At 34.5% G+C, this 14,830-nt stretch overlaps 1 protein-coding gene across 1 annotated transcript in view; it reads left to right on the top strand.

Moving 5' to 3' along the window:
• Nucleotides 1–13,190, top strand: part of LOC105455639 (scavenger receptor class B member 1) — a 38,755-nt gene extending 25,565 nt beyond the window's left edge. Inside the window, exons 3-10 of the mRNA XM_011699107.1 lie at nucleotides 8,903–8,994; nucleotides 10,462–10,622; nucleotides 10,892–11,030; nucleotides 11,152–11,355; nucleotides 11,483–11,627; nucleotides 11,776–12,030; nucleotides 12,145–12,263; nucleotides 12,600–13,190. Coding sequence (XP_011697409.1) covers nucleotides 8,903–8,994; nucleotides 10,462–10,622; nucleotides 10,892–11,030; nucleotides 11,152–11,355; nucleotides 11,483–11,627; nucleotides 11,776–12,030; nucleotides 12,145–12,263; nucleotides 12,600–13,031 — 1,547 coding nt within the window. The 3' untranslated portion in view covers nucleotides 13,032–13,190. The remainder of the gene's footprint in view (nucleotides 1–8,902; nucleotides 8,995–10,461; nucleotides 10,623–10,891; nucleotides 11,031–11,151; nucleotides 11,356–11,482; nucleotides 11,628–11,775; nucleotides 12,031–12,144; nucleotides 12,264–12,599) is intronic.
• Nucleotides 13,191–14,830: the final 1,640 nt, after the last annotated feature.

Here is a 14,830-nt window from a genome sequence, read left to right on the forward strand (position 1 = left end):
TATGTAATTTTAGCACTAATTTTGTGCAAGGCTCACTTGCCCTTCATTTGATACTTCTTAACTATTATATTATAATGTAAAAAAATTTGTAAGAATCTTTTGTATTTCTGATGTTGGCTGCTTCATTTTTTATCCCAGCATTAGTTTTTCTGGCATCGTCTTTAACCTGTTTTAACTGCAGATGATATTATATGCAATTGCATATCAAAGTTCTTGGAAAATATTGAATAATTTATACAGATACAAACGTCAGACAATTTACATTTTAGATTTCTTACATCATACATGTCAATCGCTTATCATCTTAATATCATTTATCTTAATATCATTTACAGAAGGATATTTAATTTTACATTATTTGTGTATTATAACATATGCGATGTCGATAAATTGTATTGTAACAAATTTAGTTGTCAGAAAGAGAAGAAATTGTTATTCCGTCTTTCCAAATTATTTTTCTCGCGAATAACATAATAAAATTGTTCGCATTGCATGCGCACATATGATGTGGCAAAATTGAGTTCATTTATATTTCGGATTCCATTATGGCTATCATATAAAGTGGCGTGTTAATTCAGACGGATCCGCCTTCCATAATCGACGCATTCATTTAATTAGCTAAATATACGTCCGCTATCACAAATCCATAAATTCGCAAAGTATGTGACCTTTGGATAGGTGTATACAGATTAGTCTATCGTATGCATTTTAGTCTATCTTATGCACTCTGAGAATAACACCGATTAATTATCAATTTTATTCACTCTTTGAGCTGGCCAAACCCAGCGAAGAATTCAAAGTCATCAGGCTACGGCAACGATTTGAAAACAATATTCCATTCGATAGTGCTATAATTAACTATTAATAAATAAATTCTTTTGTCACGTTAATATGTATAATTTACAAGAGTTTTCTAGATACACAAATACTATAAAAATACTAATTGCTTATTTGTATTAGTTTCGTAGGTACGTAAACGATTAAATTCAGCTTAATTTATACATGTTATAATTTTTATATACGTTACATGTCCACATGTCTGTGGATATATAACGTATATATAATTCACGGCGTAGATTTTTCTGCATTGATTTTTTTGCATTGATTAGCCATTACTATACTTATTGGGCAACTTTTTAAGAAATATTAAGAAAAATGGAAGCTGATAGGTATTATACTTGTTTTAGATTTTAGGTATTATATTTTACATTTTTTATCTGTTTGTCTAGACTTGTAAAAAAGTCATAAATGATAAAGAGCAATTATATCGTTCATTAAGGTATTATTTATTAATATACTCCAATGATGTTTTTTCACGAATGAAAGAAATTCTCAGATAAATTTTCAGATTACTTCGGGGAATTCCTTTATTTTATATTTCTAATTTGCATGAAAATGTTATCTAGTTATATATAAATAACATTGTCGACAATTAATTCTCAATTAAAATTAGTATTAAAATTACAATTAAAATTTTATTTAATTTATAACACTAAAACTTAATAACATTAAAAATATGTAATAAAAATAATACGAATGTTCCTTTTGTAAACAAAATATGTAAATAAAAGTGTTTTAAGATGTCCTAACATAAAAAAAGAGCCGAGCCCATCTTTGTCAATAGCATATGAGTCATAAAATGTGCACCGAGAAATTATCTATTCTGACGTGGCGCTGTTATTACAATTGCACTCCTTGTCCATACCATTCGTAAAATGTTGGAGCACGAATGCTATGATATATACGCGTCATGCATGATAGGCAAGTAAAAGGAACCGTTTTCGAGCGCACTTAAGAATTACGGGGAGAGTTCGTTGTCAAGTGTGCACGTGAAATGCGTGCATGCAATGACTCCATTTCTTTTTTTTTTCATTACAGTATCAGTAAGATTGCGCAAAATTATGTTTTACGTTGAATACCGGAAAGCCTTGCGCAGTTTTATTTAACGTGTAAATCTATAATGAACAGGGAAACTTTAATAAGCAAAGCGAATGTTGCGAAGAAGGAAAGTGCAAGTTGTCATGCAGTTATGCGAATTAAGTTTTATTTGCGCGAAACCATTAATTGATTTACATTCTTTGCGATTGATTTATTGATTATATATTACATAATTTTTTGTTTAACTATTATTTAAATTGTGTACAAAATTACATATATTTAATAGTTATGAAAAAATATATATATAAGACACATGAATACATTTTATACATCAGGATGTCTAGAAACTTGCCCACAATATTTTTGGAAGTGATTTGAGATCCCAAAAAAGAAGGAAAAAAGCTACATAGACATAAGTCCGGAAATTAATTGTTTCCGAGTTATAGTCACTTTTATATTAAAAAATCGTAAAATAAATCATAATAAAAATTGTAATAAAATTATTATGATTATGACTGAAAAATAAATTACGATTTTTTTAACATAAATACGGCTATAACTCGGAAACAACTCATTTCCTATGTTTATATGCTTTTTTCCCTTCTCTTTTTGAGTTCCAAATCATTTAAAAGAATAGTATGGACGAGATTTCGGACATCCTTATAATAATAGCCGTATAATATTCGTACATTTGCTTTGATTAAATATTGACAATTTGTTTCTGGAGTGGAGTTTCGCTTCTGTTTGTGCAACTTTTAGCCTGGTTTCGGAAAACATTACTGTCGCTTACATAATTCAATTTCATTTCGTCGAACGAAATTAAATGTCGGCAACGATTTATCAAATCGTAACGTAATGTTCCATTTCGATTTGGTATTCCCGCGGCATTCAGCAATGCGCAATTGGAAAGTAACAGTATGCAAATTGCTCCGTTGCCTGGAATTATCCCTTTAGAAGCCATATACGCGATAATCATTTGATAGTGAGTTTTGTCATCGAGACATAATTAACATTATTCATCTCTCGCATTTCAACAATCTACTGCACGCTGTACTGCTGTACAATATTGCTTGAAGAAAGTCATGACGCATAAATGATAGATCGGTATGTAGGCTATGTTGCGGCTACTGGTTTTACGTTTATGAGAATCACACGTTATGCTCTAATAGCATCTATAATAGTAAGTACATGCAATCTGTACGCCGCCGAGGAATCCTTATTCGGTAATCCTCGCCTGCAAAGTTTCGAGTAATATCGAGAAAAAACTTCGAATAAGATCTGCAATCACGCAGAGTGTTTCTACAGACGAAGAGCATTTCTACAATGGTATCTCGTTGCCACGCACGGACGGTCAATAGAAATTTCAACGCGCGGAATCACGTGCGGTGGGTTAAGGAGGGACTTATTAGAAGTATCTCGCACATTGTGTAGTAATGCTTTCCCGCATCGGGCGGCCGCGGCGCGCGGTATATCCGCTTTTTCCGCAAACTGCGAACTTTCTATATAGCGGCGACGCGCACAGCATTTCTCGCGCAAGCATGCAGCTGCATCTGTTGTACCTGCGAGTGCATGCGGCGAGCGCGAGTCGTTGCAAAATCGCGATTGCACTTCGTCGGGAGGTGAATTTTCAGTTCTTAGCGGGGAGAAGACCTCGGCGCGGGCCGGTATAAAGACGGCAATATTGAGAGAAACTTGCGCGGCGTGCGTACGCACGTACGCACGCACGCATGCACGCACGCATGCCTGCCTGTACCACGCCGCGGATGCTGCAGATCCGAAATCACGATGGCGACGTTACCGCATCCGCGACGTAACGTACGGCTGCCTGTTTGTAACGCGCATTTAAGAACGCGGACGTCAATTCGCAGCAGCCGATTAAAATACGCTGATGTCTGGTGAATCGTTAGACACACGCTATCCACGTACCTTCCAGGCGCGTTTCGGATATCTCTCTTTCCCCAACTCGTAAATGTCACGTGGGAAAACGTGCCTGCTTTGAAGTTACACAAATTTCGAATACGTTTTACAGCGCATAAATAAGGAGTAATTGTTACGCGATACGTATAACAATTTGAAAACTTTATTCAATGTGATGATTCAATAAATTATTTTTTGCACATGCTTTTTTATTCCTCATCTTAGCAGATAATTGGTAGAACATGATATAGGAGAATTGCTCGATCTCGAGCTTTAACCACGGGCTTCGGCTTCCGATAGCAGCGATCATGTAATTTTCATTATGTGGTGGTTATATCCTGCACGAGATGAATGGTCGGTACCGGAGATGAACAGATGATTCGATGCGAATGATAACGTTACTGTATCCACTTCTCGAAGACTTTTAAGTTTGCTATTGACCGGAAACAATGTTATCTTATTTTGTACTCTGCGTTATTATGGTCACTGATAAAATAAAATTACGGGATAAAATTCAACGAGGCAAGATTTCTTTTTTAGTGTATGTTTTCTCTGCCGGATGCTTCGGATCATTGAAAGAGCAGATATGTAATTTCTTTACCGAGAAAATAACGAAATATAAAAGCTTTAAAAGTGAAACTTTAAAAACGCTAAGGCGGATGGATGCTTCAGACAAACTCTTAACTTCTTTAATTTTAGGTATATATTATGCAGATTTATTTTTCGATCTTTAAATCTTTAGGTTCTTTTGTTACTTCTTAAGATTTCCAAGTCCTCTTTATTACTCCTCAAAGAAATTCGCGATGTAAAAGCTATATGATAAAAAGTCACGTTTATCAATAATATTGTTTCCGGGGCGCGCGGAACTGTCATACAAAGTAATAGCTTGCAGTAAAAGCCGCGGGGATTACGATGTAAGTTAACCGCGACTTATGTAACAAGCGTATAACTGAAACGACTGCTTATCGAGTAAAGAGGGAGACAATGAGCCGTTAAGCTTCGTTTGTACAATTACCGGTAGCTATAGCTGCGATAAGTGATATTCAATGGCTTTTATCGTACCACCATGATTAAAGGATTTAAAGGTGGTCAAGGTATGTTCGCACTGTATGATTTGATGTCCTTGAGAAACTGCAAATTAATCTCACATAATCACAAATCGTTCAAACACTGCCCGCAGCTCCATCGCAATCGTAGTCAATGATCGATCATTTATATTTCTTTTATATTGCACATAATAGAAATTAAAATGACTTATGGCGCTGACACTTTTTATAGCAATAAATAGTCTCTGCGTTATGAGAAAAATTGTCCATTTTGTTTATTTTTAAAACAGAGAACTTCTCCGAATTTATGTACAACTCATTGAAGTGTCATTTTAACAGTTTTCCTTGGTTCTCAGTAATTTCGATGATTATCTTGATATCACACGAACCGCGTAAGCAGAACAGAGAAATAATGAAACTTAATGACTGGTTGGCAAGTGGAGCACCACCCAAAATTATCGGTCGTTTACGGAATATTGAAAACGCGGGGATCGAAGCGAGATCGATCCGTACTTTTGATGCACGCATCTTCTCGAGGTCAGATTAAGAAATCGAACTTCAGACCAGCACGTCTGGTCAGTAGCCGGCATCTGAGAAAGGAGAGATCGCAGGTGTTGCGCAACATTCCGAGGTAATTTATACCACTCATGGTTAACAAATACCACGTACCGTAGCTTTGTGTGAGCAGCGCGTTATTTTGCACTCTCTCCTTGGTATGCGAACTATAAATTGCCGAACAAACGTTGCGTTTGCGATGTTGACCCTTCCAATCGCGATGCTCATTGCCTTCGTGCGAAGATTTATTTACACTACGCGATCCTAAGACGATATCTCACAATGCACCATGCACGTATACAATCGGCCTCTGTTAGGTCTAATAATCGATCTAAATAAAATTGATAATTGAGCTTTTACAGAATTGCTTCAATTAAGTAGCAATCTTGCAGTTTCATTCAAGATAAATTATTTATCTTAAGTTAATTATTTAAGTAATATCCACGATACAATATATTTTGATGATACTATTTGTTGTTATCGTGCGTTGCGTGCCTTATACTTTCTTAACAAGAATTGCAAGGGGCGCAAATAAATTTTAATCCGTGTGTTGAGTTACGGGCCTCGTAGAATAGTCCGTTAAACCATTGCTCGCGAGAGATATGTGAGATAAAAACTGTAATCGTGGAGAAATTATTATCATCGCCAAGCAATATTCATCAATGCTACGTTGAACCAATTGGTGAGAAATTGTGAGAGGGAATGCGGATATTATGCTATGTATATTTGAACAGCGAATGTTTTTCGCTATAGGAAATAACAGGGATACGGAGAGATAGGAGATGGAAATGGAGAGATAGGTTGCTATTTATTTAATTGGCAACTTTCAGTACTCGGACGTAAATTAAGAGAAAACAGATCTACAAATTGATGGAGATCATTAAACGGAAATACAAAATACATGAATAAATGGATTGAGAACTATGTACGAGTGATATCAAGCGAAAGAAATACATATTTATACCATTGCAGAATTTTCTTCTAACTGAAGATGATAAACTGATGTTTAAAGAAGTATTAATGATATAATAACGTAAAATACATATATGTTTTGGCAGTATAAAGTGAAGATTGAAAGGAGTTATAATTATGAAAAACAGTCATGATCTTGAAATCTGAATTATTTCGTATTTATTAAAATGTTTACAACATAGTCCTTCAGGATAAATCATTCGCGATCGATTTTTGTCAACAACTCTTCTGTTGAGTAGTCCAAGGTCGCAGTGGCGGATTCAGAGATGTTATGGGAGGGAGGGGGGCGGTATGACGAAATGTGCACATTTAATTATTGTCGTTGATGTTATTTTTAACGATATTAATTGATTGAAACGTTTTTATCGAATACATAAGTCAAAAATATAAACGTATTAATCAAATTTGTAATAAATTGAGTGAATGAAATATTATTTAGTCTCGAATAATCACTGATAATTTTTGTTGTTAATTTATTTAAAATCGACTTTTTCTAATATACAAAATTGATTTGGAGAGCTCTGGGGGGGGGCCTCGATCGCCCCCTCCGCCTCTCCCTTGTATCCGACCTGCAAGGTCGTTGAATGTCGAGGGGAATTTCTTAATCAACAAAATTTTTGAAGATTCATTAAAATTAAGAGTAAGAGAACGAGATCGTTAAACCTTGGTCCTTTTAGTTTTATTACTTTTCTTTTTCGCAAGACGAGAGAGAGAGAGAGAGAGAGAGTGACTGGGGGGGAGGGGGGGCACAGGGGGAGAGAGCGAAGAGGGGGAAAGAGTGAAGGAGATAAAAAGAGGGAAAAAATATGTAATTATGAAATTATTTACCAGCACAGCGATAGATTAGGAAAGAACCGAACTACGTATAAGTATTTCTCTCACTTTTTCTGCCGTAAATACTTGATATTAGAATTTTCCACAACATTACACTTTAATGTACAGCGTAATGAAGCGTTATGTCGATGCTTTAGATGGCAATTTCCAAATTGCATCATTAGCGGCCTACATTTAATTCGGGAGTGAAAGCATGTTGACCGACTTATATGAAAAATTCCCAATGATGCTGGATCTCGTAAGAATTTATATAACAAACCGCTCGAGTTATCGCATAGGTCATACAATATTTCCAACAAAGAGATATCCGTTAATTTGTAAATTTTATAATATCATATGAATATTAAATAGCGCGTGTTTGCTAACGAATAAAATATGTAAATGTCAATCGGTCAATGTCAATTAACTAGTTTTACATAGTGACTTTTGCATTTACATAATAATTGTAAAGGTTTCGTCTAAGGTTAATAATAATAATAATGATACAGCAAACAAGACACGTGTCGAAACACCGACTATTAAAATTAAAAAAAATGTGGTTTAAGCAATACGTATTTCGCGATATCATGCCAACATTCAAAAACATTACATTAATAAACACTTAATTATTATGCAGAATATTCTAAGAAGCGTCCTAAGAGAAGAATAACAAAGTTCTTAAAAGAAATTATATATTCTTTTATATATCTGTTTACGGTCTTGGTCAAAAGTATTAGGCATCTATATTTTTTTTATTTGTCTGGAATTATTTTACCTGTATTGTATCCTATTATCGATATTATACATAAGTTTGAAGGGTTCTTGAAACAATGGATAATTCACAACACATGCCATAAATTAATTTTTGAGCTGAAACGTTAAATAATAATTAATAAAGTACTTGACATTTTGGACAAGGCTGTACATAAAATTTTTATATATATATAATATGTAAAGTGTAAATATAATTAAAAATAAATTATATGACAAAGGTATTATTAATCCTCCGATTAATAGACGAATATATTTGATATACATACATGTATTTATATTTTATATAAATCTACTTTATGCGATGGTCAAAGTTAATATATACAGATTAATCAAACCTTGATATTAAGATTTCTTGATTCTAATCTCAAACTATTGCCGTGTAAGAACTGAGAACCATGTTTCATAATATATTTTCCAAGTTATTTTCGCACTATTTTTCAGATTAAACATTTCGATTTTGTTCTGTTTTTATTAATATAATTTTCTCATATATGCACACATTAATATGATATAAAATTGAACTGTTAAAATTACACGCACAAAAATACTTTTTTTATTTTATATAATTGCCTTAAAGCAATTTTTATTTATAAAAAATTGTCATATTTACAGTATAAAAAAATAAATGATAGTATACCGAATAAGAATTGCACATTAATTTTTATTTTAGTAACTTTTCGGCAATGAAAACGACATAAATTTCCCTGAAAAGTACTATCACCAGTGGCAGGACATACGTATTAGGTTTTACTCGCACAATGTCGGCAATACTCGGCACTAATTTTCAATGTAGGTCAATGCTTGTACTATGAGAAATACTGGGTGCCTATAGTGTCGACATCCATAAAAAAAAATCGTTTGCGCAAACATGCATTGAGCGTGCGTATATTTAACATCGTGCGTTTTGACACCTGCACCGTTAACGCTACTATCACTTTTTTTTACAGGCAGGATAGCAGCGATCTGTCTAGGTCTTCTTGCACTTGTGATCGGCATAGTGCTCAGTAGCATACCGTGGGTCGATTACCTCATCTTGAAAGTAAGTATGAAACTTTTAGTATATACATTCGCGAAACGTTTGATATCCGATAAACATGTAATGCAGTCATCGCGACGTTTTAAACAATTTTGTACTTATTCTTTTATCGCTATCAAGATTTAAAAAAAACGTACTACGTGGATATGAAGTAATCCCTTATTTATGCTTTTAAGATATTTTACTCTTGCAACAAGTACATTTATCATCTTAAAAAGAGAAGTGAAGAAAGAGAAGAGACATGAATTAACTTAATATATTGAATTTCTAAAACATAACTTTGCTGTAATTGCTTATTAATTTAATCGTTTAATATATATAAATGTTATTTTGATGTATTTTGTTTTACTGTCGAAACCATTGAGATTATATTTAGATAAAGCAAGTATATTTAGACAAAGTAAGTCTCGCGCAATGAATATTCAATATTTTTGACAGCATGCATTTGCGAAGTACATTTGCATTCGCAGTAAATACCTTCGCGAACGTCTTTCATTGTCCAAAGCTAAATTACTCACGCACGTTATGTCGTCTGAAGATAATTTATGTCCGCAAGTGCAAGTGATTGCCGGTACAGCAATTATGAGTCTAATGTATTATTACAATTTTTGTTTGAATAGCACTATTTGCACTTGAACTTAATCCAAAAATTATTCATTGTATATATTTTATTTTTTAATATATTATAAAACTCACTAATTTATTTATATGTTATTATAAATTATTATAAATTATTATAATTAAGTAATTAGGTTACTAAGTAATTAGGTGATTATGTTATAAAGTATATAGAATTTGAAACCAACAGAAGTTAATATCAAACATAGACAAACACGATTTCCTTTAATATTATTTCATAAGCTCTAACACTTTAACACTCCGCGAGATTAGATTAATCTCCGGAAAAGTGATTAGATTAATTCGTGTCTTGTAGCTTAATTACTACGAGCTTTACAACATAAATAGAAATTTATTTCCGTTCTTAGACTTTCCCTTTTCCGCACATTTCCTTTTCATAGAGGAAAACCAGAGAATAAAATTTATTTGCAAGAAAATCTCGAAAGTGACTTCTCACATCAATTGAGCATGAAAACAGTAAAACGAACTCTCATTAACTCGCTTTAGGTCTTCTATTTTTAATTTCTCCGGAAATTATACGAATCGCATCGAGTGTGTGAGAAAGACACATTTGAAATGCAGGAAGCTATATATTCACGTAAGAATGCCAAGTGCTCCACAACACGATAAATAACATTCGATCGCTGCTAATAAACCAATTTTCCAAGATCATAAAAACTCCGATCACATTTTTCTTCGGGCTGATTAACGACTGTTTTGCATAAAAATACCGATGATAAATTACTCTAAACGCGAACGTGCACGTGTACAAATTGCAGTTTTAATGTGAGAGAGAAACCGCGTGATACCCGCTGGGGTAATAATATCGGCAATTCATCGCTGCTTTTTCAGCAACTGCGACTCTGGAACGGCTCGCTCTCCTTTCAATATTGGCAGAAGCCAGGCGTAATTCGATTGACCAAAGTCTATATATTTAACGTAACCAACCCGGAGGGTTTTCTGCAGTTAAACGAGAAGCCGAAACTCCAGGAAGTTGGCCCGTTTGTTTATCGGTAAGATCACACGTTTATTCAGTGCTGAGGCAATCGATGGGTACAGTCCTAAAAATCGCATTCAAATATAATTTTCTTCGAACAGTTAATGTATCTTTGTCGCGATCTTAGTCTCCTTAAAATAGCTCTCATTTACATTCCAAGGAATTCGCATTGAGAGTGCAAATCGCCGTCTGCACAATCCGGGTCATGTATTATGTTATAGACGTAACTTTTTGTTCGACAGCAATTACAATCAGTGAGACAACTAAATACGTACTTTTTTCCAGAGAGGATATGGAAAAAGTTAACATCGTATTTCACAATAACGGAACAGTTAGCTATCAGCATAAGAAAATTTTGAATTTTGTGCCTGAGATGTCGAAGGATGGAGATATGAAAGTGATAGTGCCGAATATACCTTTGCTGGTGGGTTTACGACGTTAGAGATAAAATTGTGAAACGTATTTTTTTTATCAATCGATGTAATTAATAAAATAGTGTCAAGGATTTGAAGGTATGAGTAAACGAACTCTTCTTTTCTTTATAGACACTTTCGACACAAAGCAAAAGTCTCCCTCGTATAATCACTGCGGGATTGTCGATTTTCCTGAGCGGAATGCACATGAAACCCTTTATTCCTATAACCGCTCAGGAATTGGTCTTCGGATACGACGATCCGTTGGTCAGCCTCGGACACAAGTTTCTTCCCAAGACGAGACGGCCCATGAGCAGAATGGGCCTCCTTATTGGAGTGAGTGTTACGCAACGAGCATTCTCATATATTCACTTTCTTGCAAAATATATACACCTAATTGTATCGTGAAATATGTGTGCCGAATACTTTAGTCCGGTAATGTATAATCGAACCCCGATTGTAGAGAAACGGTACATTAAGCGAGATATCTACGATATTCACCGGACACACGGACATGAAAGAGTTCGGTTTGATAAATCGATTGAACGGGCTCGATCATTTGCCATACTGGCCGAACGCACCGTGCAATTCCATTGCGGCTTCGGAAGGTATACACTTTTTCTTACTTTTACATACCTACGACACATAAAACAGCATGCTAAAATTGTATTTACACCGAGTTTTCATCGCGATAAAAGTAAAATTGACTTGGCACGTTGTTACGAGAGAACTTGGAATGCGATGCTCTCTTTGCAGGATCTTTCTTTCCGCCGCGAGATCGAACTGGCGCGGACATCATTCACGTCTGGGACAAGGATCTCTGCAGGACGATGCCGTTGCAGTATCGCGGGCCGGTAGAGAAGGCCGGTATCAAGGCGGATTTATACACTCCGCCGGATGAACTTTTCGGTCGAGTGAATAAGTCAGCTACGGATGAAGACTGCTTTTGCTCGGACGGCATTGACACTTGCCCTCCACATGGCTTGCAGGATATTAGTCCATGCCAATACAGTAAGTGTTTCATATTTTAGAAAATTAGCAGAATTCTTGGATCCGCTCCAATCAGCTTCAAATTTTTAAAAATTCAAAACTTTATTAAAAGAATCTATACTTTATTTTTTGTAGGTGCACCAGTATATATCTCATTTCCACATTTTTATAAGGCCGATCCTAAATTGTTAGACGCCTTTGATGGACTCAACCCAGTCGAAAAACTGCATGAATCATTTTTCAAAATTCAGCCAGTGAGTAAAATGCATAGAGAAAATATAATTTTATAAATTCTATATACCAAGCTCTTTGGTGTGTGTGTGTGTGTGCGTGTGTGTAATATTACATATAAAAAATTATTAATAATAATAAATCAATTTGTTTTTTAAAATTATCTAAGATTGGCATTAATAAAATGGAATAGAAGATTAATAAAAATTAAACGGATAGAAATAAATAAATAGGAATGCATAGAAATAAATGAATTACTAAATAGATTGTAATTAAATAAATAGGATATAAATATTAATAGGAAAATACCATTTCTAAGTTTTGATAATTAAGATTCTATTTTTTTCTTGTTTTCTTAGAAATTAGGAGTGCCGATTGAAGCGAAGGTTCGCCTCCAGTTGAATCTGAAGGTAGAACGACAGTCCAATATTGCGGTGGTCGCTGATTTTCCCGATATAATGTTCCCGATTATGTGGATCGAGGAGGGCATAGAGGAGCTCACGCCGTCCATTAGACGATTCATTTACTTGTCGACCACATTCGCCGACATCGCCGGGCCTTGCTTTACGTATGGCATGATTCTAGTCGGACTGACGATCATCATCACGGTGTTCGTGAAGGCGTATAATACCCCGGTATTGACGCACGAGGCGATCGAGCTCGGCAAGAGGACCATCAGGAGAGGCTCGTCTTTCTTAATAAATGGCCAACATCGATTGATCGGTCGGGACTCTTACGTCTTACTAAAAGACAACGATATGGACGAGAAGCAGGATATTATAGAGATGTGATGGACATTTCTGCGTGAATTCTAGAATATTATAGAAACGATGATACTAAGCGTCTTTTGTAGAGTGAACAATAATATATAATTAATGACGCCTAGTCTCGATTTCTCGTGAAGAGAAATCGTAAATCAATCTTGGTATTAACAAGAAGTTTATCGAGAAGAGTAAAAGAGTTTATTTTTTAGTGAGCCCTCGAGGATCGGAACCTGATGATTAGCCTAAGAGAATTTTTAGGTTTGCACAAACAGAACTCAAAAATCTCAGGTACTAAGGCGATTATGATCTGAGCTATTTAGGATTTAAAACGCATGTAGGTAAAGTTCAAGGCACTTAAGATCCAGGAAATATATATTCTAGTAGTTTAGAATGTAATTAGACTGGATTTTTAATTAGCGCGTAATTTAAGGGTTATTTAGTGGGATATAGGACTTACGAGAAGGATCGAAGACTTGCACGAAAAATACAAGAACTTTTTACCAAGACTTTATATATTAATAAAGTATATTAATAATTCTTATACAACTCTCCTTATGCATTCTTTTTTATGTAACTCTCTGAAAGGTTACGAGTTTTTTATTTACATAATTTAGGGATTATTCAGTTTTACAATTTTACTAAATAAAAACAAAAATTACGTCCAATCAATATTTCTACACTAATTAAAATTTATATAGAAAACTTCGACATTAATTATTTTAAACTGTTTGGAGCTACGTCACTCAAATTGGATCTATAATCACTACAAATATTTACAATTTTAATTGTAAATATTTGTAAATATTTAATTGTATTAAAAAATTACAAGAATCAATATATGTATATATACGATAAATTTTTCATTGGATGACTGATTTATCTCGTTCAAAAGTCGGATTAAGAACTAAAGTTAGGCGTCATTAATTGGATTAATAATACGTTGTTGGAAATATGTTGTATAAGCACCAGTGCAGTATGATACGGCATGGTGTAATGTAAAATGCGTTTTGTTTGACTGCGTACACCAAAGTTTCACTTTTGATCAAGGGGACTAGTTAACCAATTACGAAATATGTGCAGCCGAAATTGGTTTGTATTTCATTTCACGTAAAAAAATTTCTTTATTTTGCACGGATTTATTCAGTTGAAATTCACGAAAAGTTTTTTTGTTGTGGAATGCAAATTCGTTAAAGAATATATGTATATATATATAATTATATATATATCCAAGATCTTTCACAAAATGTGTGAAAGTAACATACAATCATTTATAATACTATATAGCTTATATAATGAAGTGTACAATACAATAGCATTCTCCATTATTAATTATGGAAGAAAAGGCAATACTTTTGGGATTTGATGGGCGCTTATGGGATGCACATAAATCAGGAATTAACCATGATAACTTTCAGTATCGCAAGAGAGATCCCTGCAAGATCATGTTAAATATGTTATTGTGTCTGTGATTCCGTCGTTATTTATATACATATATAATATGCAATATGCACTTGAAGATAGAGAGCAACGAGGGGAGAAGCTTCATATTGGCAATGTGAATGGACAAGACTTTCGCGCTCGTAGCACAAATCGCGGCACGATTGGGAGCGCAGGACGGATGCTTCTTTCTAAGACGTGTCCCACTCGTACTCGGCCATAAAATCTAGTGCAATATTAGTGATCGTATATTAAGTATATCGCCGGCAACACGTATGATGAAACAACGTCGATTAGAAGTAAGGTCAGTTGCACCGACAACTTTAGCGCTACATGTATCTGTGTGTGTGTGTGTGTGTGTGTGTGTGTGTGTGTGTGTGTGTGTGTGT

Source organism: Wasmannia auropunctata, unplaced genomic scaffold (genome assembly GCF_000956235.1).
Source record: "Wasmannia auropunctata unplaced genomic scaffold, wasmannia.A_1.0 LD335888.1, whole genome shotgun sequence".
NCBI classification, from domain to species: domain Eukaryota; kingdom Metazoa; phylum Arthropoda; class Insecta; order Hymenoptera; family Formicidae; genus Wasmannia; species Wasmannia auropunctata.